We start from the raw sequence: 26,071 nt of genomic DNA on the forward strand, positions 1-26,071 counted from the left end.
AAATTTATATTCAGATATATAGTGCTAAATATGCCTATTCCAGAGTATTAAATTAATAGTCCTGGTGTATATGCATTTACACAATTTTAATTGTATATAATATTAGATACATATTTTTAATTTTAAAATTTAATATTACAAACTGCCATTACTGCATGGCAAATAGAAGGGGAAAAGATGGAAGTAGTGACAAATTTCCTTTTCTTGGGCTCCAAATCACTGCGGACTGTGACTGCAGCCAAGAAATCAGAAGATAATTGCTTCTTGGCAGGAAAACAATGACAAACCTAGACAGCATGTTGAAAAGCAAAGGTATTACTCTGCTGATAAAGGTTTATATAGTCAAGGCTATGGTCTTCCCAGTGGTCGTGCCTGGTTGTGTACTCACTGTACAGTTGGACTGTAAACAAGGCAGAATGCCAAATAATTGATGCCTTTAAACTGTGGTGCTGGAGAAGACTCCTGAAAGTCCCTTGGACAGTAAGGGGATCGAACTAGTCAATCTTAAGGGAGATCAACCCTGAATATTCACTGGCAGGACTGATGCTGAAGCTGAAGCTCCAGTATGTTGGTCATGTGATGCAAACTGACAACTCATTGGAAAAGACCCTGATGCTTGGAAAGATCGAGGGCAGTAGGGGAGAAGAGGGCATCAGAGGATGAGATGGCTGAACAGCATCACCAATGCAAGGAACATGAACTTGGGCAAACTCTGGGAGATGGTGGGGGACAGGTAGGCCTGGCGTGCTGCAGTCCATGGCGTCACAAAGAGTCAGACACAACTGCGTGACTGAACAACAACACTTGTGTATAATATACATGCAGGACAGTACATTTTTTAATGTCTGGGTAATAAAAGAGCACATGTTCTGGAGCCTGTGTTTAATTGGGACCAAGATATTAATGTCTCTTTGTTTTATTAGAGACATTTTAAAATTGGATATGTAAAATTTTTTCATATTTAAAAATTGGAATGATACTGTAACTACCTGATACAATGATTTATAGAATTACATCAGTGTCAATTCCTGTGTGTATGCGTTTGTTAAGTACTTTCAGTTCTGTTCAACTCTTTGCAACCCTATGGACTGTAGCCCACTGGGCTCCTCTGTCCATGGGATTCTCCTGGCAAGAATACTAGAGTGAGTTGCCAAGCCCTCCTCCAGGGGAATCTTCCTGACCCAGGGAATGAAGCCATGTCTCTTCAATCTCCTATGTTGGCAGGCGGGTTCTTTACCTGGGAAGCCCATTAATTCTTGTACTTTTGAGTGAAATAGTAAAACATGTATTGTAAGCAGAGAATAAATGCTATTATTTTTCTTCCATTTTTCTAAATAAGAACATAGAAGGGAGTCTAAATATTACATGGAAGAATGGATTCATAAACAGTGTTAAATTAGCTTCTTTCAGCTCCATCTGAAGTTTTTATGTATTGTCATTGTTTTAGTCACTAAGTCGTGTCCAGCTGTTTGTGATCTAGCGGACTATAGTCCACCAGGCTTCTCTGTCTGTGGTATTTCCCAGACAAGAATCCTGGAGTTGGTTGCTATTTGCTCCTCCAGGGGATCTTCAAGACCCGGAGATCAGATCTGTGTCTCTTGCATTGTCAGGTGTATTCTTTACCAGTGAGCCACCAGGGAAGCCTGAGTTTGTATGTGTATACCTCTTTATCTACACAAAGTTGGCTAATGCAGGCATGATTCTGTATTTGGTGATCTCATGGAATGAATTATTCTAACTGTCCATGTCCCAGATTCTTAATGACAATGAATAAAGGATCTCTTAGGATTTATAAACCCTAAAAGCTTAGTTTTCCATTTTCCTGAGTGTTCTTAAATAACCCAGGTTTTTTAAAAATTTACAAAACCACATTTATTTTATGCTTTTGTAAAAGTCAAGAAAACAAATGCAAAACCAACAATAGTCGAAGTCACTTAGGCTTGTATAACATCTAAGTAAGCAACTATTCTGTCATTCCCAATCTGTCCCAACATGTATAACAGAGACGACGTAGTTAGAAATACCATTTGTGCTTAAATTGGAAACCGCTATGTCTTTGCATAGTAGGAAAGAAAAATGTTAATTTGATTATAGAAATGTTAACGAGTAAAAGCCAAATGAATTCTATTTTTGCCTTTCAGGTGTCTGTGGTCAATCAGCTGGATATGCAAGTCATTGTTTCTAATGTGCCCCCTACTCTAGTGGAAAAAAAGATAGAAGACCTTACAGAGTAAGGGTTTTTCTTTACTTACATATTTGTTTTTATATGGCTACAGTTTTTTTCTGAATTAGGTCATTTTGATCATTACAATGTTCAGACTAAACACACATTTTTAAAATACCTTCTCAAAATTAAACTTAAGTTATTCTTTTATTGAAACAGGTAACTTCATTTGAAGTTGTAATGATCTAAGATTCTTCAAATAATACCTGTGGCGGATTCATTTTGATATTTGGCAAAACTAATACAATTATGTAAAGTTTAAAAATAAAATAAAACTAGAGAGAAAAAAAAAAAAGAATGAAAATTAGATGTGAGATCTTATTATTCAGAATGTTTTGATTGATGGGTCAACATAAATTCAAAATACTGTACATAAGAAATAAGCATAACTATTTGAGTATATATCCTGATTTTGTGGCTCCAGAGTCTTCAAAAAGCTCATTATCTCAGCAATCTAGCTAGTCCAGGAAATGCTATTATTTCTCAGAATGATGTGTCTAAATGGCTAAAGCTTATTCTTTTATAATTTTTAAAGAATGTCAATTCTTTCATATTTTCATTCTAAAATACATATCATGTCCCTCTGCCTTTTTAACAGTGTATACTCTACATGGCTGAATATGTTAGTGTTGTCTCAAAACTGTGATTATGAATTCACAGTTTCCTAATATTCTAAATATTATCAAGGAATATTAACATGTCTTTACTATTTCACCTTTAACTACCCTAACCTAGCCTGTATCATTTAATAACTTTACAGTGATACTTATTAGTTATTCCTTGTCTTCTATTGAATTCAACTTGACAGATGTCATTTACTGTCAATTTGCCTCTTTCAAGTAAAACATCTTATATTTCTGTGTTGCCAGAAGAAACTATAGATGGTCAGATAGTTAACCTGCTACTAACTATGTGTCAAATAAAATACAATAGGCACTGGATTAAGACATGAGTGACTCTCCGATAATAAAAGCATATGTGGTCTACAAGAATTACTTCCTGGTGCTTCACAAAATTTAACCTTTTTTTGCCACATAAAACATCCTATGAAAGAGGTGATTATCAACACTTAAGCATGGAATAGCGATTAGAGAGTATCTTGTTTGCTTCTGTAAAAGTGGTTTATATATGCTTAACTTTTACTAAATAGTAGTTGATTACACCTGTTTTTTTTTTGTTTGTTTGTTTGTTTGTTTCTTTTTTTAAAATTTTATTTTATTTTTAAACTTTACATAATTGTATTAGTTTTGCCAAATATCAAAATGAATCCACCACAGGTATACATGTGTTCCCCATCCTGAACCCTCCTCCCTCCTCCCTCCCCGTACCATCCCTCTGGGTCGTCCCAGTGCACTAGCCCCAAGCATCCAGTATCGTGCATCAAACCTGGACTGGCAACTCGTTTCTTACATGATATTTTACATGTTTCAATGCCATTCTCCCAAGTCATCCCACCCTCTCCCTCTCCCACAGTCCATAAGACTGATCTATACATCAGTGTCTCTTTTGCTGTCTCGTACACCAGGTTATTGTTACTATCTTTCTAAATTCCATATATATGTGTTAGTATACTGTATTGGTGGTTTTTCTTCTGGCTTACTTCACTCTGTATAATAGGCTCCAGTTTCATTCACCTCATTAGAACTGATTCAAATGTATTCTTTTTAATGGCTGAGTAATACTCCATTGTGTATATATACCATAGCTTTCTTATCCATTCATCTGCTGATGGACATCTAGGTTGCTTCCATGTCCTGGCTATTATAAACAGTGCTGCCATGAACATTGGGGTACACGTGTCTGTTTCCCTTCTGGTTTCCTCAGTGTGTATGCCCAGCAATGGGATTGCTGAATCATAAGGCAGTTCTATTTCCAGTTTTTTAAGGAATCTCCACACTGTTCCCCATAGTGGCTGTACTAGTTTGCATTCCCACCAACAGTGTAAGAGGGTTCCCTTTTCTCCACACCCTCTCAAGCATTTATTATTTGTAGACTTTTGGATCGCAGCCATTCTGACTGGGATTACACCTGTTTTAATGTCATCTATCGGAACAGGCTTTTTCTGATTACCATGCAAAAGAGATGACACTCTTTTCAACCCTTGCTTTTGTTCAAAGCATATTTAATATTTATATTATATATCAATTTAACATAAGCTTTATAAAGATAGGAAATCTGCCTTTCACTACTATAATTCCAGTTATATAGTAAGTATTTGATGCATTTTCCTGAATGAAAGTTTTGTGATCCCATGGACACAGGAGTCTGCCAGGCTATAGTCCAAAGGGTCGCAAAGAGTCGGGCATGACTGAGTGACTAAGCACATAAGTAAACCTAAATTTACTAGTGCAGTAAGCATAGCAGTTGCTTGCCAGATTCCCTTTTACAGGATGTCTTTTCTTGTTTGTTTTCTACAATCTGTGTTAATTTAGAGATTTTTAAGGACAAAAATTTTGGATCCCTTTTTAAAAAGAGACTTTTTCCAGGGATGTTTTATGTCATTGTAAAATAGAGCAGAAGATAAAGAGAATGCCCATATACTTCTTCTTCCACCTGCCTCATACATAGCTCCCCTCACTATCCATATCTTACACCATAGTGTATTTGTTACAATAAATAAACTTATGTTGACACATCATAATCGTCTCAAATCCATAGTCTACATAGTGTTCACTCTTGGTTGTATATCCTGTGGTTTGGACTACTGTATCTATCATTGTAATATCATACAGAATAGATTCACTACTCTAAAAAACCCTCCATGCTCCAGCTATTCAAACCTTTCCCACTAACCCCCAGAAATCAGTGCTCATTTTACTGTCTCCATAGTTATATCTTTTCCAGAAGATCATACCCTTGGAATCATATAGTTTATAGTCATTATGATTCCTCTCGAAATCAACTTTAGTAGACAGAAGATGGAAGTAGCGATAGACTGTTAGATCTGATTCAGCACCATGAAGCCCCAAATGCTCCATGTCCCAGGGCAGGGGGTGAGATAATGGAGGGCATAATGAAAGCATACACATAGACGAAGTAGACAGCAGAGTGCCAACTTGGTACTTAAAAATAGGAATTTATTATTCCAATGATCAGACTAACCAATATATATGTTTCCTGTAGGTATTCCTAGATAAGTCAGATCACCTTCAAAGCCATCTTCTGTATTTCCTGAGACATCCCTACCTTAAGATAGGAAAACAAACTCCATATGATCATCACTTTTATTTTTCTCCTTTGTATGTGCTTTCAGTCTCTGAGCTGTGTCTGACTCTTGAGACCCAAGGCTTTAGCCCGTCAGGCTCCTCCTCTCCATGGGATTTTTCAGGCAAGAATACGGGAGGGTTGCCATTTCCTCCTCCAAGGGATCTTACTGACCCAGGAATCAAACTCACTTCTCCTGCATTGCAGGTGGATTCTTTACTGCTGAGCCACTAGGGAAGTGGCCAGATCATACTCCAAAGTGTTCCTGATACACACAAAATCAGCACAAATTGAAAGAGTAGATCAAAGAAAAATGTAATGATCTAATAAATTCATTTCACGATTGGGAAGATTTTTCATAAGATATCAATGTCCTTTGATAACTAAGAGTATGATGCCTGGAAAATAGAATGTTCAAAGAGTAAATCTTAGTTGCTATAGGAATGATAATAATTACTTCCCACTTTCTTGTAACTGGCTTAAATAGCTCTACTAATTTTTTTTCTTTTATTACTTTGTTTTTTAATGCTTATAGAAGTAACCAAATGATCTTTTGCAATGAAACACATATCTTTTTAATTATATTAATACACTCGGCAAATTCTCCCATAATGGGAATCTGTGCCCCTTATGAGTGGCCTCGCATGTTTGTGTTTTGAAGCATCTTAGATTGATGTTAGCATTTATCTCTTTGTGAGCATTGTTTTTCTGTTACAAATTCTTGAGATTAAGGCATAGGAGAAATAGCTGTGAGGGTAAGGTTAAGGAGATCTTATTATAACATACAAATGATTGGCAATAGTGTCTAAAGAAGCTAAAAATTGTTTGCATTTTGTGTCTTCCTCCTTGCTCTTTTCACTTCACCATGAAGCTCGTATAAATAAAAGATGCTTGGGATTCTAAAATTTAAATGGTAAGAATATGTGGAAATGGCATTTTCAAAAATATAGATAAAATAATTTAGAAATATTGTGTTATAATATAAAACAGAATTGGTAACTTAGGTCTCAGAGTTGGTCAAATGCTTCTTATTTTCTAAATACAATATGAAAATTCAGTGAAATTAAGACTTTATTGATGTAGTTATTGCTTTGGTGTGGAGGAGCCTAATAGTTCATGAAAAATTTACAAAACATCTGAAATGAGTCTGTGTAATTAATCTATAGCTCCTGGAATAGAGCTTACAAAACATACTTTAGAAATCTAGCCAAAATGTGTATTTCTGGGATAAGAATTATAAAATCATTTCAGAAGAAAATCTAGGAAACAATAAAAAATAAAAGCCAGCACTTATATAGTCTTATATCTGCATAAGACTTAGAGTTGAGGGGAAAGGTGGAGTTGAAAGGCAAATCAATAAACACATTATCGTTGATCATTTTTATCTACATTTTGCTCTAGAGTTTGGAAGCTCAGGGAATTTTCTATAAAGAGATATATTAATAGTTTACTAATAATAAATTAAAAATAATATTTGTACTTTTAATGATATTTAAATTTTGCTGTTTCATTAACTTAATTTTGTTATTAAAATATTTAAATGTTAAAAATAATTAGTATTCATCATAGCAAAATCCTTTTGTAAATAACACTTTATTTTCAAGAGCAGGTAAGGCTGGTTTAGTTAATGGGCTCTAAATTAGTGAATCCTAATTTGAAGCATTATATTTTGTAAAGAGAAAAAGTTACAATGCTTGTTTTTTTCTATTCTAACTCCTATAAGAAAACACTTTAAAGAAAATCTTGGGTGAAATTCCCAATTGATAAATAAGCAGTTTTTCCTAGGAAGGCTTTTCCTTTTCAATTCACAGGATCTAGGTTTAAGCCCTGGTCCTCTAGTGGTTAGGAATTCTTGGACCAGGAAATTAAACTTTTTGATTCCTATATCCATATCTTGGGACTTCCCTGGTGGCCCAGTGGTAGAGAATCTGCCTGCCAATGTAGGAGATGCTGGTTCAGTCCCTGAGTTGGGAAGATCCTGTGGAGAAGAAAATGGCAACCCACTTCAGTATTCTTGCCTGGGAAATTCCATGGACAGAGGAGCCTGGAGGGTTACAGTCCATGTCATTGCAAAAGTGTCCGACATGAGTTAGTGACTGAGTATGCATCCCTATCCTGAAGCTGGCAATTTAGTCATTAAATAAAGAGTAGTTCTTAGTTGTAAGCACTGAAGATTTAACAGTCAGATCAGATCAGATCAGTCGCTCAGTCGTGTCCGACTCTTTGCGACCCCATGAACCGCAGCACGCCAGGCCTCCCTGTCCATCACCAACTCCTGGAGTTCACCCAGAGCATATTGGGCACCCACTGACCTGGAGAGTTTCTCTTTTAGTATCCTATCATTTTGCCTTTTCATATTGTTCATGGGGTTCTCAAGGCAAGAATATTGAAGTGGTTTGCCATTCCCTTCTCCAGAAGATTTAACAATGAACTTAAGCAAAGTCCTTGTTTCCATGAAAATTACATTCTGTTGGGGAAAAACAGCAAATAGGATAAGAATAATAAATAATACACAATTTGATGTCAAGCAGTAATAACTATAATAAAAATAAGTAAAACTAACAATATATATTATGAAACAGATGTATTATTTCATATAGAATGATTGAGGAAAACCTTTCTAATAAGCAGAAATATAGCAAAAACCTAAGAGAAGTGAGGGAGAAAGTCATTTGTCTGTGGTGATGTGGGGAGTCAGAAGTAGAGAAAGTTATCCCAGAGAGAGGACACTACATATATGGAAATCCAGAGTTAGGAATATATTTGTCATATCAAGGTATAGATGTCAATGTAGGAAATGAGTTATACAGGATCTCATAGGCCACCTGGATGATTTTAACATTTTACTTTGTGTAAAATAGAAAGTCCTGGGCTTCCCAGATGGAGCTAGTGGTAAGGAACCTGCCTGCCAGTTCAGGAGAGGTGAGATTTGAGTTTGATCCCTGGGTCTGGAAGATCCCCTGGAGGAGGATATGACAACCCATTCCAGTATTCTTGCCTGGAGAATGCTATGAACAGAGGAGCCCGATGGGCTATGTCACAAGGAGTCAGACATAACTGAAGCAAACTTAGCATGCACACATGCATAGTAGATACTAGTTACATGTGGTTATCAAGGACATGAAAAGTGACAAGTCCAATGAGAGGTGCTGCAAGTATAAAATACACACCAGATTTCAAAGACTTATATCAAAAGAAGTAAAATATCTCCTTAATGTTTTTGTATGGATTATATATGAAATTATCATTTTGGATATATACAGCTAAATAAATATGTTAAATTCACCTCACCATTTTTATCTTTAATTTTTTAATGTGGCTACAGAAAATTTGAATTTATATGTGTAACTTGTATTGTATTTCTTTTGGGCATTTTGCTTTAAATGTTATGCACAGAGAAATAACATTGTAGCTTTAAGTTTTAAAAGGTTGTTGAGTGGGAAATCAGGAGACTAGTTAAGAGTCTAGAGGAATCCTCCAGGAGAGGGATCAATGTGGCTTGAAATTGATGGTAGGTATGGAGACAGGGAGGAGTTAAGGATATAATTTTTTAAGATACAACCTACAGAATTTGTTATAAATTGGACATATGAGAAAAAGTAAGAAACAATAATGACTCCTAGGTGTTGGGTCTGAGCAAACAAAGCCAAATAATATTTGTCATACTTGAACACTGAAAAATTTGATAAAAATTATACATTCAAAAGTAATGGTATTGTGTTCTTGGAAAGGATTGACTTTATATGGCAATACTTGATTCATATCAATAAAGGCCCTGGATGTCAGTCCTCTCTCACCATCGTGATACTAATTTCCCAAGTTAGTAATGGGACTAGAGCCATGAAATTAAAAGACGCATACTCCTTGGAAGAAAAGTTATGACCAACCTAGATAGCATATTCAAAAGCAGAGACATTACTTTGCCAACAAAGGTCCGTCTAGTCAAGGCTATGGTTTTTCCAGTGGTCAGGAATGGATGTGAAAGTTGGACTGTGAAGAAAGCTGAGCACCAAAGAATTGATGCTTTTGAACTGTGGTGTTGGAGAAGACTCTTGAGAGTCCCTTGGACTGCAAGGAGATCCAACCAGTCCATTCTAAAGGAGATCAGCTCTGGGATTTCTTTGGAAGGAATGATGCTAAAGTGGAAACTCCAGTAGTTTGGCCACCTCATGCGAAGAGTTGACTCATTGGAAACGATTCTGATGCTGGCGGGGATTGGGGGCAGGAGGAAAAGGGGATGACAGAGGATGAGATGGCTGGATGGCATCACCGACTCGATGGACACGAGTTTGAGTGAGCTCCGGGAGATGGTGATGGACAGGGAGGCCTAGGGTGCTTCTCTTCATGGGTCGCAAAGAGTCGGACATGACTGAGTGACTGAACTGAACTGAAATGAAAGCTCCATTATCTGTTCCCCACAGTCACATTTTTAGCTCTACATTAAGATTTTTTTTTAATTTATCTCATTTATTTCATGTGAACTGAGTGCATTGTAAATATCAGGTATGGTGCTATCCAATCAAACCAATGAAAATATGTTAAAAAATATAGGCTGGGATGTATGAAATATTTTATTGTATTGAAAGTTTATAGTTGTATAGTTTTTCTTATCTACTATGTTCTAAATTGAATTGCTATAAATATCTCCAATCACATGCCAATTTTGTTCAAGTATTCTTAACACAAAGATGAAGTTGAAGAGGCTATCAACAGAGAATGACTATAAATGATCTAATTTTATCAGATTATCAAGCATAGATATTTCAATAGCAAAACTTTTGAAAATAATGTTTTCTGTAATAGGCATCTAATAGCTGTAAAATAAATTGAAGCCAGTCATAAAAATAAAACATAAACTCAATATAAAATGAAATCCATTTTTTTAATATTCTAAGTATATTTCATGATTTCTTTAAAAATTATAAATGTAATTTGGTTTTATTCAGTCTAGGTGATTCATTGTTATGACACAAAAGGGATTCACCTGCTATTTTTCTAAAATACTTAGTTTGGGGCTTTATTTTCACAGAGAAAGAAGTAACTTCCTGTCTTTCCTAGCGGAAATACTCATTTTTCAACTCATTATGTTACAAGAACTTTTAGTATTTTACAAAATTAAGATAGCCCAGAATACAGTTTGACTTGTACAAAACAATATGTGATGTTGCTACTTATGTACTTTGAAGAAATAACCAAAGCAAATTATTTTTCGGACTTTTCTAGTAGCTCAGATGGTAAAGAATCTGCCTGCATTGTGGGAGACAGGGTTCAGTCTCTGGGTGGGGAAGATTCCCTGGAAAACGGAATGGCAACCCACTCTAGTATTGTTGCCTGGAGAATTACATGAACAGAGGAGCCTGGTGGGCTATAGTGGATGGAGTCACAAAGAGTCTTTTCAACTAGATTTTACTTTTTCTTTAGATTCTACTGTATTTTGATTCAGTGGAGTCATATATGTTGATGTGTTTGCTTTCAATAGGTTTATTCATATTTTAATGTCCGTACTCACCACTGATTGATTAACACATTTCTGAATGCTTATAGTCAAAACTACCAGTTTCTCTTGGGAGAGAGAAAAAAGTATTGACGGATAATAAATGAGTGTTATAAATTTATATTGTCATCTGATATATATGATATAGAAAAATGTAAATACATGATTGTGTCCCTCTTCCATTTTTCTTAGCAACATACAAACATATAAAAGAATGCTACATTTAGATTGTATATTTTGTCAGATTCAATATATTTGCTCCTATATATTGTTTTGCTTTTTTCCCCCCAGAAACAATGAAAACAAAGCAAAAAAAAAAACAAATAAACAATGCTTTTTTAGAATTCCACTGAGGACATTTTAATTTTAAAATAATGTTTGATATATTTGAGCAACTGCTATTGTTTGCAAAGAGAGATAAGTAGAATCTTAACTGAAAATGAATTGAAATATTCATTTAAAAAAAACCTGTTTTTTATTTTTAGGGCTGATAGAGATGGTTTTACATTTTTTTGTTTACCCTGTACGGGGAATACAAACATTAAAAAATAAAGCAGTGTTGGAGCAAATATTCTACCTAAGAAAAGAGCAAGCTTAAAGCATAGGCAGAGCTACATTGTGGGAAATAAAAATAAATTTAATTCATAAAAGACAATTTTAATGAAGGTACCATAATATTGACTGTAATGTTTTTATTTAACTTATTATTTGTGCTATATATTTTAGAAGAATTTGAATAAATATTTTAAAGCAAACGATAGAGGGAAAAAAAGTAAAGTGTTATAATCTCTGTTTACTTTTCCCAAATATCATATCATTCAGTTTATTTTTCAGAGTTTTTTCTGGCACCAAGTAGAAAATAACTCAAAAGCAGTTGCAAGATGAAAATAATATCATGATATTATGATTCCATTAAAAACATGAATCACAGCTGCTTTATAAAGATTTCCAAGATACATAGTGGGCATTTTTTTTCCTTTCAAAATACTTATTTCTCTCATATTCTTTTGTTTTATGGTCCAGAAGTTTTGAGAACAGCTTATTATCTCTTATAATTATTTCCAGGCCATGGTACAAGATAAATATATTGTGTTCTTGTACAGCCACTCAATTCAGATACCTGATCAGCAATGATCGGTGCCTTTATTCTCTTAATCATCTTTGTAGTTCTTCTCTTAACTTTTTCTAACTTTTATACAATTTACCTTTCTGTGCTGCTGTTTTACTAGCTCATGGAATAAATTCAATCACGTGTTTAGATAAGAAAATTCCATTTGTATCAGCAGCAACACAAACTATTTTATTAATAATTTCACTTATATCTAAGTTGTAATAGAGGTTACTTTTTTTTTAATGTTTAACTTTATACAAGGAGAATTTAGACAGTTTATAATGATTCATACAGTGAAACAAGGTAAAAACCATTAAGTAAGTCAGAAACTGAACATGGCAAACGGAATAGAAAGACATTGTGGAAAGAATGAAAATAAGACTGGTAATAAAGAGGCCAAAACATCCTGCAGAGACACTACAAAATAGGAAACAAACTTGGTGTTCATCATTTTAAGGCCAAAGTGAAAGAAGCACACAAAAAATTGGAAAAAAATGTGAATCAGTTAAAACATTAAGAAAAAACAAACAACAAATCACTTCCATTGGAAATGCAGAACTATTTCAGAGTGAAATGCAGGATTGGAGGAAGGATTTTATCCTGTGGAACATCTTAGAGAAGATATCTCATAATGTCATTAACAAAATGTTCTACGGAATCTGGAATATTGCTGAGGATATGCTCTGGGTAAACTCTCTACAAGTCTGTTTTATGAGAGAAAATTAGTTTAGAATATTAGGAAAGCTGCGTATCCCTCTGGCCATCTGCAATGCCTATTGATTCTTTTAGCCAGGCTTTTGAAAAAATATTGACAGGTACCTGGAGTGGAGCTCCCTATGTTGCTAGTTAAATATAAAACATATTTATTCAACAAAAGGCTAAGTAGGGTTTGAAATCATGAAATCTGAGGAGTTTTTACAACCACCACAACATATAGCTCACATTTGTGGCATGTTTTTTATTTGTTGGGCTTTGTGCACTTAATTGGGTGTTATCTAAATAATGTCTCATAGAGGCCTTTGAGGTAGAAATCATTATTTTCCCCTTTGCAGAGAAGAGTTTCCTATAACTTTGAGAGGCTCAGAAATTTTCACAAACATACAGATGCCAGTGGTGGAAATTTAATTAGAATCTACATCTATGAGCTAACAGCAGGTTGGGTTCCTAACCACTCCCTCTGCACAATGCTTCTTAGAAGGCAGACCTATTTAGAAACCCAATCTATTTTTGGGGGTGGGTGGATGGAGGAGGAGTGAGCTGCTCTAACACAAGGCCAGAAAAACCCATCAAATGGTAATTTTACTGTGGGTCATTCACACAAATAGGTAACTGAAAAGATGACTGGTGTAACAGTTTAGTGTAAAAAAACCAAAAGTTAGCTATAAGTAAATATTTGTTTTAGTTATTAAACGATTTTAGTAAAGCTGCTACACTTATTTTTTTATAACCCAATTTCTGGTGAAATGCACATGTAAGATATTGGATAAGTGATGCTGTAAATGAAAATTTAGGGGAATCGGAGTTGGTGATGGACAGGGAGGCCTGGCGTGCTGCGATTCACGGGATCACAAAGAGTTGGACACGACTGAGCGACTGAACTGAACTGAACTGAACCAAAAATAACTACCTTTGATAATAAATCAGTTAACTGAGCCAGTTGTTTAATAGTTCTCTTAGTCTGTGATTTAAAAGAAGGTTTCACATAAAAAAAAGTTTTTCTTTCAACATTTATTATAAGAAGGCTATATAGATTGCAATGTTTAATTTAAATTAGAAACTAGTTTAAATTTTAAATAATTAGCTATCATGTGGTAGCACAGTAAAATGTTAGTCCCTTGGACTGCAAGGAGATCCAACCAGTCCATCCTAAAGGAGACCAGTCCTGGGTGTTCATTGGAAGGACTGATGCTGAAGCTGAAACTCCAATACTTTGGCCACCTCATGCAAAGAGTTGACTCATTGGAAAAGACTCTGATGCTGGGAGGGATTGGGGGCAGGAGGAGAAGGGGACGACAGAGGATGAGATGGCTGCATGGCATCACTGACTCGATGAACGTGAGTCTGAGTGAACTCCGGGAGTTGGTGATGGACAGGGAGTCCTAGCATGCTGTGATTCATGGGGTCACAAAGAGTCGGACACGACTGAGCAACTGAACTGAACTGAACTAACTGATAAATATATTTAGATATAAACATATGTGAACATATAATACTGTATTAACATATTTCTTTATAGAAACTTTGTCTAAAGATCATGTAATAACCTATTACTAAATATTATGAGTATGCTACTGATCTTTTAAACTGAAGTAAAACAATAAACCCTAAATGTAAATTTAATTTTTAAAGTATTATAATTATTATACCAATTCATTCACACTGTATTTAATTCTTCACAGATCAGACAGTTTGTTGTTTTGAAAAATGTTGCCATAATTAAATACCATACTGCCAAATGTTTGATTATACTACTTATATTTTCAATTGATGTATTGCTTCCAAGAATTTAGATTCAGGGCACAATTAACATTATATAAGCATCATCACAGGCATCTCCCTTGATACAGTGTTTGTGTATGACACAGATGTTACAGATTGATAAAGAGTATCAATTGATCAAGAGTATCCTTCTCTCTCTCTCCCTGTATGTGCATATGCACACACACACACACATATATATATTATAGAACTTATTTTATTAAAGTTAGACTTCCCTGATAGCTCAGTTGGTAAAGAATCTGCCTACAATGAAGGGTCTGCTGCTAAGTTGCTTCAGTTGTGTCTGACTCTGTGCAACCCCATAGACAGCAGCCCACCAGGCTCCCCCATCCCTGGGATTCTCCGGGTAAGAACACTGGAGTGGGTTGCCATTTCCTTCTCCAATGCATGAAAGTGAAAAGTGAAAAGTGAAAGTGAAGTCGTTCAGTCGTATCTGACACCTAGCGACCTCATGGACTGCAGCCTACCAGGCTCCTCCGTCCATGGGATTTTCCAGGCAACAGTACCAGAGGGGGGTGCCATTGCCTTCTCCAACAGTGTAAGGGACCCCAGTTCAATTCCTCGGTTGGGAAGATCCCCTGGAGAAGGGATAGGCTACCCAGTATTCTTGGACTTCCCTTGTGGCTCAGCTGGTAAAGAATCCACCTGCAATGCGGGAGACCTGGGTTTGATCCTTAGTTTGGGAAGATCCCCTGGAGAACCGAAAGGCTACCAACTACAGTATTCTGGCCTGGAGAATTCCATGGACTGTATAGTCCATGGGGTGGCAAAGAGTTGGACACAACTGAACGACTTTCACTTTCACTCCACTTTCACTTTAAGCAAAAGTTTAATAATTAAAGCCTTCAAAGTCATAATATCATAAATTGACAGTGACCTAGGGCATGCAAATACTTATACTGGTAGAATTTCTTGGTGGAATTACGAACTGTAAATCCACATGACATTTTATTTCAAAATGTATGTGTGAACTGGCTTAATAAATTAATAAAATAATAAGGGCAATGTAAACATTAGCTTTAATTTATATTTGCCAATTCAAAGTAAGTACTTAGAGAGTTACATTTAAAAAAAATGAGGTTAAAAAAATTGGAAGCAACCCTTTATCTATGTACATATGAAGATGAAGGTCTAAAAATTCATTATTATGAATATCACACATATATATTTATATATGTATATGTATATGTGTAAAGTAATGTAATATATATATATATATATATATAGCATAGGCAGATATTGTAGAAATGATTAGGTATATGGACACAGATGATACATAGAAAGATTGATTTTTACAAAAGATGTTTGTATTCTAAAATACTTAAATTTAGTTTTAATGTATTTATCAGAAAAAGGTTAAAAAAAAGACTTCAGATCTGAACTTATTTAGCTTTATCCCAAAACATCTCTAAATGTTTAAGGAAAAAAATCTTGATGATGAGAGAAAAAGAAAAGAATGAAGAGTAAGAGAGTAAGAGTAAGAGTAAGAGAAACTTCAACTATGCTCTTCTACACCAGTTTAAAAGTAAACAAGACACTTCATTTACATTGATGATGTCCTCTGGTGTGTACACCACAGACTTGTGCTCAGTGGTACAGCCATTTCCTCCAGAGTTTCATATCCTGCTTCTCTTTTAACAGGGCAAACCAAGCACATACCAGACCCTGAAAGCAATATATTTTTTTTTAATAGAGGAGAAAACAGGTCAATTTTGGCATCTGAAGTAAAAGTTATTTCCTGGTGCATCAAAATTCTTTAGAATATATTATTCCTCATTCCCCCCCAAATGCTTCACAGCTTGGACTCTATTTGTCATGTTTAGTTATTAAAATTAATTAATTTACATATAAATGTCTATATTTAATAATCTGCATTCTAGAGTTAATCTTCAAGGATTAATAATATTAAGTTTTTAATAAGAAAAAGAACATTAAGGAAATTGTCTTTATTTGGCTATAAGTTATACTTTCAATTAAAATCATTATCCAATTAGAAAAAAAATGTGCTTTACAGAAAATTACCTATGGATTACTGTTCTTTCCTTTCTATTGAATATTACTAATTCTGTACTAAATGATATATCTTTTAGTTATTTGGTGGCTCAGTTGGTAGTCTGCTTGCAATGCAGGAGATCCAGGTTCGATCCCTGGGTGGGGAAGATGCCCTGGAGAAGGAAATGGCAACCTACTCCAGTATTCTTGCCTGGAGAATTCCATGGACAGAGGAGTCTGGTGGGCTACAGTCCATGGAGTCACAAAGAATGGGACAGGACTTGATAACTAACAGTTTCACTTTCACTTTAGTTATTTGTATTCACCTAAATAGCCTCTGAGAATTTTATTATAATCTGATAAATCAGGGAAAGCAAAATATCTACATTCTTCCACTGCTATAGTTTTCTAAGTGTCTTTATACTCTGAGGGAAAGAAGTATCTGACTCTTGCACCTTGGTATATAGTTATTATGGCATTTATCGCAAAATCTGGTGAAAGGTGTAATTTATAACACCAAGCATATGAACTCAAGAGTTCTAAGACCCCCATGGCTCCTATAAAGCACAGACAGCTTTATTTGTACAACATAGTTGGCATTTCTCATGAGCCATGTAAGAGCTCAATTGGTATCATAAATTTTAAGTCTAGACTTGAAGAGGACATGGTTGATGACCTCTTTGTACCTTATTCAGCTTCTAGCATCATTGGGAGTTAAATGTTCTAAATACATGGAGAATTTTTTTCAAGAGTTAGTATTAACTGCTGCTGCTGCTGCTGCTATGTCGCTTCAGTTGTGTCCAACTCTGTGCGACCCCATAGACGGCAGCCCACCAGGCTCCCCCATCCCTGGGATTCTCCAGGCAAGAACACTGGACTGGGTTGCCATTTCCCTCTCCAATGCATAAAAGTGAAAAGTGAAGGTGAAGTCACTCAGTTGTGTCCAACTCTTCATGCCCCCATGGACTGCAGCCTACCAGGCTCCTCCATCCATGGGATTCTCCAGGCAAGAGTACTGGAGTGGGTTGCCATCGCCTTCTCCATAGTATTCACTAAGCATTAGCAAAAACCAGGCTGTCATCATTTTTCATTTACTAAATATCATTTCAAGATGAGGGTGATTTTTTCCCCCAGTGAATCTGTCAGAATGTCATGTTTGTGCTTTGTTTGATTTATAGGATTTTGGATCGCTATGTTCAGGAGCAAATTCCTGGTGCCAAGGTTGTGGTGGAGTCCATTGGTGCTCGCCGGCATGGCGATGCCTTTTCTCTAGAAGACTATACCAAGTGTGACTTGACTGTCTATGCAATTGACCCCCAAACCAACAGAGCCATCGACAGAAATGAGCTTTTTAAGTGAGTACTTAATATTACCCATAAATAATCCTAATTTAAGGCTACAAGTACTGATTTATTTATTTTTTCTACATTTTCTTTTTTTAATATAAATTTATTTATTTTAATTGGAGATTAGTTACTTTACATTATTGTATTGGTTTTGCCATACATCAACATGAATCTGCCAAGGGTGTACACGATGTGTTCCCCATCCTGAACCCCCTTCCCACCTCCCTTCCCATACCATACCTCTGGGTCATCCCAGTGCACCAGACCCGGACATCGTGTATCATGCATTGAACCTGGACTGGCATTTCGTTTCACATAGGATACTATACATGTATCAATGTCATTCTCCCAAATCATCCCACCATCTCCCTCTCCCACAGAGTCCATAAGACTATTCTATAGGTCTGTGTCTCTTTTGCTGACTTGCATACTGGGTTACTGTTACAATTTTTCTAAATTCCATACATATGGGTTAGTACACTGTATTGGTGTTTTTCTTTTTGGCTTACTTCACTCTGTATAATAGGCTCCAGTTTCATCCACCTTATTAGAACTTATTCAAATGTATTCTTTTTAATGGCTGAGTAATACACCCAAGTCTATGCCCCAACCAGTAATGCTAAAGAAGCTGAAGTTGAATGGTTCTATGAAGACCTACAAGACCTTTTAGAACTAAAACCCCCAAAAGATGCCCTTTTCATTATAGGGGACTGGAATGCAAAAGTAGGAATTCAAGAAACACCTGGCTGCTGCTGCTGCTAAGTCGCCTCAGTTGTGTCCAACTCTGTGCGACCCCATAGAGGGCAGCCCACTAGGCTCCTCTGTCCCTGGGATTCTCCAGGCAAGAATACTGGAGTGGGTTGCCATTTCTTTCTCCAATGCATGAAAGTGAAAAGTGAAAGTGAAGTTGCTCAGTTGTGCCCGACTCTTAGCGACCCCATGGACTGCAGCCTACCAGGCTCCTCCATCCATGGGCTTTTCCAGGCAAGAGTACTGGAGTGGGATGCCATTGCCTTCTCTGCAAGAAACACCTGGAGTAACAGGCAAATTTGGCCTTGGAATATGGAATGAAGCAGGGCAAAGACTAATAGAGTTTTGCCAAGAGAACTCACAGGTCATAGCAAACACCCTCTTCCAACAACACAGGAGAAGACTCTACACATGGACATCACCAGATGGTCAACACCAAAATCAGATTGATTCTATTCTTTGCAACCAAAGATGGAGAAGCTCTATACAGTCAGCAGGAACAAGACTGGGAGCTGACTGTGGCTCAGATCATGAACTCTTTATTGCCAAATTCAGACTTAAATTGAAGAAAGTAGGGGAAACCACTAGACCATTCAGATATGACCTAAATCAAATCCCTTATTATACAGTGGAAGTGAGAAATAGATTTAAGGGACTACGTCTGATAGATAGAGTGCCTGATGAACTATGGATGGATGTTCATGACATTGTACATGAGACAAGGATCAAGACCATCCCCATGGAAAAGAAATGCAAAAAAGCAAAATGGCTGTCTGGGGAGGCCTTACAAATAGCTGTGAAAAGAAGAGAAGCAAAAAGCAAAGGAGAAAAGGAAAGATATAAGCATCTGAATGCAGAGTTCCAAAGAATAGCAAGAAGAGATAAGAAAGCCTTCCTCAGCAATCAATGCAAAGAAATAGAGGAAAACAACAGAATGGGAAAGACTAGGGATCTCTTCAAGAAAATTAGAGATACCAAGGGAACATTTCATGCAAAGATGAGCTCGATAAAGGACAGAAATGGTATGGACCTAACAGAAGCAGAAGATATTAAGAAGAGATGGCAAGAATACACAGCCATACAAAAAAGATCTTCACGACCCAGATAATCATGATGGTGTGGTCACTGACCTAGAGCCAGACATCCTGGAATGTGAAATGGGCCTTAGAAAGCATCACTATGAACAAAGCTAGTGGAAGTGATGGGATTCCAGTTGAGCTATTTCAAATCCTGGAAGATGATGTTGTGAAAGTGCTGCACTCAATATGCCAGCAAATTTGGAAAACTCAGCAGTGGCCATAGGACTGGAAAAGGTCAGTTTTCATTCCAATCCCAAAGAAAGGCAATGCCAAAGAATGCTCAAACTACCACACATTTGCACTCATCTCACATGCTGGTAAAGTAATGCTCAAAATTCTCCAAGCCAGGTCAGCAATATGTGAACTGTGAACTTCCTGATGTTCAAGCTGGTTTTAGAAAAGGCAGAGGAACCAGAGATCAAATTGCCAACATCTGCTGGGTCATGGAAAAAACAGAGAGTTCCAGAAAAACATCTATTTTTGCTTTATTGACTATGCCAAAGCCTTTGACTGTGTGGATCACAATAAACTGTGGAAAATTCTGAAGGAGATGCGAATACCAGACCACCTGACCTGCCTCTTGAGAAACCTATATACAGGTCAGGAAGCAACAGTTAGAACTGAACATGGAACAACAGACTGGTTCCAAATAGGAAAAGGAGTACGTCAAGGCTGTATATTGTCACCCTGCTTATTTAACTTCTATGCAGAGTACATCAAGAGAAACGCTGGGCTGGAAGAACAAGCTGGAATCAAGATTGCCGGGAGAAATATCAACAACTTCAGATATGCAGATGAAACCACCCTTATGGCAGAATGTGAAAAAAACCTCTTGATGAAAGTGAAAGAGGAGAGTGAAAAAGTTGGCTTAAAGCTCAACATTCAGAAAACTAAGATCATGGCATCTGGTCCCATCACTTCATGTGAAATAGATGGGGAAACAGTGTCAGACTTTATTTTTTTCGGCTCCAAAATCACTGCAGATGGTGATTGCAGCCATGAAATTAAAAGACGCTTACTCCTTGGAAGGAAAGTTATGACCAACCTAGATAGCATATTCAGAAGCAGAGACATTACTTTACCAACAAAGTTCTGTCTAGTCAAGGCTATGATTTTTCCAGTGGTCATGTATGGATTTGAGAGTTGGACTGTGAAGAAAGCTGAGCGCCGAATAACTGATATTTTTGAACTGTGTTGTTGGAAAAGACTCATGAGAGTCCCTTGGACTGCAAGGAGATCCAACCAGTCCATTCTAAAGGAGATCAGTCCTGGGTGTTCTTTGGAAGGACTGATGTTGAAGCTGAAACTCCAATACTTTGGCCACCTCATGTGAAGAGTTGACTCATTGGAAAAGGCTCTGATGGTGGGAGGGATTAAGGGCAGGAGTAGAAGGGGAGGACAGAGGATAAGATGGCTGGATGGCATCACCGACTCAATGGACATGAGTTTGAGTGAACTCCAGGAGCTGGTAATGGACAGGGAGGCCTAGTGTGCTGCAATTCATGGGGTCGCAAAGAATTGGACACAACTGAGCGACTGAACTGAATACTCCATTGTGTATATGTACCACAGCTTTCTTATCCATTTGTCTGCTGATGGACATCTAGGTTGCTACCATGTCCTGGCTATTATAAACAGTGCTGAGATGAACATTGGGGTACACGTGTCTCTTTCAACTCTGGTTTCTTCATTGTGTATGCCCAGCAGTGGGATTGCTGGGTCATATGGCAGTTGTATTTCCAGGTTTTAAGGAATCTCCACACTGTTCTCCATAGTGGCTGTACTAGTTTGCATTCCCACCAACATTGTAAGAGGGCTCCCTTTTCTCCACACCCTCTCCAGCATTTATTGCTTGTAGACTTTTGGATGGCAGCCATTCTGACTAGCGAGACAATCTCTTTAACAAGTGGTGCTGGGAAAACTGGTCTACCACTTGTAAAAGAATGAAACTAGAACACTTTCTAACACCATATACAAAAATAAACTCAAAATGGATTAAAGATCTAAACATAGGACCAGAAACTATAAAACTCCTAGAGGAGAACATAGGCAAAACACTCTCCGACATACATCACAGCAGGATCCTCTATGACTCAACTCCCAGAATATTTGAAATAAAAGCAAAAATAAACAATTGGGACCTAATTAAAATTAAAAACTTCTGCACAACAAAGGAAACTCTAAGCAAGGTAAAAAGACAGCCTTCAGAATGGGAGAAAATAATAGCAAATGAAGCCCTTGACAAAGAATTAATTTCAAAAATATACAAACAACTCCTGCAGCTCAATTCCAGTAAAATAAACGACCAAATCAAAAAATGGGCCAAAGAAATAAACAGACATTTCTCCAAAGAAGACATACAGATGGCTAACAAACTCATGAAAAGATGCTCAACATCACTTATTATCAGAGAAATGCAAATCAAAACCACAATGAGGCTATAAGTACTTTAAGTTTGGTGGTGATTGATGGTTTAGTCACTAAGTCGCGTTTGACTCTTTTGACCCCATGGACTGTAGCTTGCCAAGCTCCTCGGTCCATGGGATTCTCCAGGCAAGAATACTGGAGTGGGTTGCCGTTTCTTTCTCCAGGCTATCTTCCCGACCTAGGAATGGAATGGTCTCCTGCATTGCCAGCAGATTCTTTACCAACTGAGCTACAAGGGAATCCCCACTTAAAAGTTTAAAACCCACCAAATTGTTCTTCAAAGTGAAGTGTGAGCAAAAAAAAAAAAAAAAAAAATCTAAGAAGTAATGCCTAGGGTGCTCAAGCCTAGAATTTTCACGTCTGATTGTGAGATAAGTGAACTCGGAGGATCTTTCTCCTTGAGATGTCAGAAGATCCATTATGCTTAAGAGGAAGGAGCATTTCAGTGAGATCACCTTGCATCTTCTTCCACTCTTTCTCCACAAACCTGGCTCTTAAAGAGGAAAGCACAGATTCATTCTTAAAATGGCAGTGTGCCTGCAATGATGTTAATAGGCTTGAATTTGAAAAATAAGTCTAGTTTCTTCAAGGTCTTCCTGTATAGGCAAAAATTGGTGTCTGATTTTCCCCCTGACTTGCTGGTGGAGAGCAGATATAGTCCCTTCCACCTAAGTCCATGTGACATTTCATCCTGGTGTGAATTTGAATATATGAGTTATAAATCCTAAAATTAAGGAAATAACAGAATCATAAACAAAATGCTATTATAGAGTCTCCTTCGGAAGTTATTACGATTGTTGTTGTTAATTTCTCCTTTACTTTAGTGACACCTAGTGTTCAAAAGATTCTTGGCATGTAATTCTTATCCAAAGTAAAACATAGTAAAAATGCATATTGTTATATAATAAAATGTGTATATTCCAAATATTCATAGGTGTGTGTGTGTGTATATATATATATGTATAAGCTACATATATATCTCCCAAACCCATTATTTCAGATTTTAGTTTTTCTTTGTCTCTCTATATAATAAACAGCATATAAATAAATAAATATATGCATATATAAATTTACATGTATGTCCGTATATGGATGCATGTTTTTATTTAGTAAGCATATGTTTATCCATTTGTTTATTAAAACTCATAAATCCTGAATTTGTTTTTACTTTATATCTGTTCATCAGCATTCAACTATTCTTATTTAAACAACAATAAAATCCTGATTTAATATCAACTTAATTTTTTAAAAGACATAGTTGTCAAGTATCAATAATTAAGATAAAATAAATTTATATATCATAGATATTTGGGCCATTTGCAAGATAATATATTAATCACTGTGAGGAAACATAAATGACTGTAGCAATTGCTTCCTCTCAGGCTTTAGAATCACCATCCAAATGAAGCAGCATTTATGTCTACTAAGTCAATATTTGCTTGCTTTATTAATTTAAAAGTTTTTTAGGAATACACTTTAAATGCAATTTATCTATGTTCTTTCTATTAATTGTCATTATTAACATTTATTTAAATTCATCTGCATTCGTTTATATACATATTGGTTTTATTTCCAAGTATAATGACAGATTGAATTTAAGTTGTTTTCCTAAATTTAAAAATATCTCTGTTCTTTAGGATGACAACCTGTATCCAGAGAGTAAAATAATGTTGATTATTATTTGAATTGTACTTACAAATGTTTTAGAGATAAAAGATTTGGAAACTGAAGCCAATTTGATTTCAGCTGACAGTATGAAGTGTAAGATACACAGTCTTCATTCTAAACAACTTTTCCCAAACCTACATTATATTGTGAAGAGTAGAACTCTAAATTCAATTCAATAACTATTATAGCCAAGAAGAAAGCCAAAAATATATAGTAACTATAAACTTTAAAAAATTATATTGAGGAGAGGACAGAATGTCTGTGAAGTATTAAAAATTTTTTCTTAGTAGTCTTCACCTTGAACTTATAGCTGTGAAACACTGGTCTAATTTAAACCCTAGAATTGTTTCTTGAAATGTTTTGTAGTGAAATTACATAGATATATTACATAATGCAAGGCTGATAATGCAAAGATATTATCAGACATTGTTATCTATTCTAAAGTTATAAAATGCTTTGTATATTTACTTTTAACACTGAACGAATACACTAGGACATTAGGATTGTTGCCTAGTGTCCAGACCAATGGAAATAGGATTATCCTCTCAATTTTCCCTTATCCTAAACGCTAACAATGTTAGAATTTGCTGGAAAAAGCATTAGAAACAAACAAACAAAAAAAAAGTACTTCCTCCAAGGTGTTCACTTCAATTTTTGAAAACTGATTTAACTATATCAAAAAAATTAAATAAACATCAGGTCAGGTCAGTTCAGTTCATTTCAGTTGCTCAGTCATGTCCGACTCTTTGCGACCCCATGAATCGCAGCACACCAGGCCTCCCTGTCCATCACCAACTCCCAGAGTTCACTGAGACTCACGTCCATCAAGTCAGTGATGCCATCCAGCCATCTCATCCTCTGTCGTCCCCTTCTCCTCCTGCCCCCAATCCCTCCCAGCATCAGAGTCTTTTCCAATGAGTCAACTCTTCACATGAGGTGGCCAAAGTATTGGAGTTTCAGCTTTAGCATCATTCATATAAATGCGTACAAAACTGGAATGACATTAATACTCTTTAATTACATATTTTATTTCAGGAGGTTATCAGTATTTTGATTTTTCTCATTTTGAGTTATCTGAATTGCTTAAATTTTTTGCAATTCATGCATATCATTTTTATCTTGCTTTTATTCTTTAGGTTCTTTGAGTATCTTTAATCTGCATTTTTGTCTGGGGAGTTTTTGTTCTTATTGTTTTCATTTCTGGAATATTCTCAGACAAAATATCTTCAAATATATCTTATACCCTATTCTGTCTTTATTCCTTTTCTGAGACTCCAATTAAAATTTGTTTTGTCCACATAGCTTTTGAGTGCTTTATTATTGTTCTTCTTCCTTCCACCAACATTCTTGTCTCTTTGTATTTTTGTTTGGATAATTTCTGTTGCCCTTTTTTCAAGCTCACTGACTCATCTGTGTTAGCCTTTTGTTAAGCACATTAAAGGAATTCTTTATTTTTATGTCTTTCAAAAAAAATGTTTTTTCCTTTTTATTTGGTTCTTACAGTTTCTACCACCTTACTGAATTTCTCATTTCAGGCATGTTTTCCACCTTACACTAGATTCCATAAAATATTAATCAGAGTTGTATTAGAGTCCCTATGTGACAGTTCCCATACCTGAATTACCTGTCTAGTTCTCCTGCTTTCTGTATCTTTCAGCAGCTCCTGAATGTTTGTGATAGAGGGCTTTCTCTCCATTCTTACTCTCCTGATGTAGTAAACGGCACTTGCTTGCTGCTTGGTTCTACTCTTAAGGTGTGGATGAGACAATGATGGGTTTGGGAGGTTCTATTTTCTTGTCTAGTCCGTGTGCCTAGGACTCCTTGTGGCATCCATAATCTCCTTCATAATTATGGAGGCTCTTGTGTGTAGGAGAGTCCCTGCCCCTCCCCCACAGGTAGTAGACCTCTACTTTGCAGGGTCTTTGGCTACAGAAATCTCCTTCTTCTCTCCCAGATGGGGTGAACTTTGCTCATAACTCTTTTCCAGAAGCAGTGGACCTTCACTTAAGCTTTCCTTCCTCTCTCTCTACGTAGCTCTTGCTTTGTATGAGATACAGGTCCAGGGAATTACAGACAGCAGAGCACCCCAGCCTTAGCTGATTACTTCCTATATCCCTTCACTATGTAGAGGATTTTCTCTGGTTCCCTGCCCTGTACCCAGTCTATCTTTATGGTGGTCCATAGGAAAAAGTTTGCAAATGAGTGAAAATCCCATGTGTGTTTGTGGGTAACTTTTTCTAATTGTTACCCTTCGCAATTCAGTTTTTTTTTTTTTTG

At 36.3% G+C, this 26,071-nt stretch overlaps 1 protein-coding gene across 1 annotated transcript in view; it reads left to right on the forward strand.

Annotated features, from left to right (window-relative positions):
• PCDH15 (protocadherin related 15) overlaps positions 1 to 26,071 on the forward strand; it is a 1,036,870-nt gene that overhangs the window by 971,990 nt on the left and 38,809 nt on the right. Inside the window, exons 28-29 of the mRNA XM_070780422.1 lie at positions 2,142 to 2,230; positions 17,703 to 17,879. Of these exons, the coding sequence (XP_070636523.1) occupies positions 2,142 to 2,230; positions 17,703 to 17,879 (266 nt within the window). The remainder of the gene's footprint in view (positions 1 to 2,141; positions 2,231 to 17,702; positions 17,880 to 26,071) is intronic.

This window comes from Bos indicus, chromosome 26, assembly GCF_029378745.1.
Source record: "Bos indicus isolate NIAB-ARS_2022 breed Sahiwal x Tharparkar chromosome 26, NIAB-ARS_B.indTharparkar_mat_pri_1.0, whole genome shotgun sequence".
In the NCBI taxonomy this organism is placed as follows: domain Eukaryota; kingdom Metazoa; phylum Chordata; class Mammalia; order Artiodactyla; family Bovidae; genus Bos; species Bos indicus.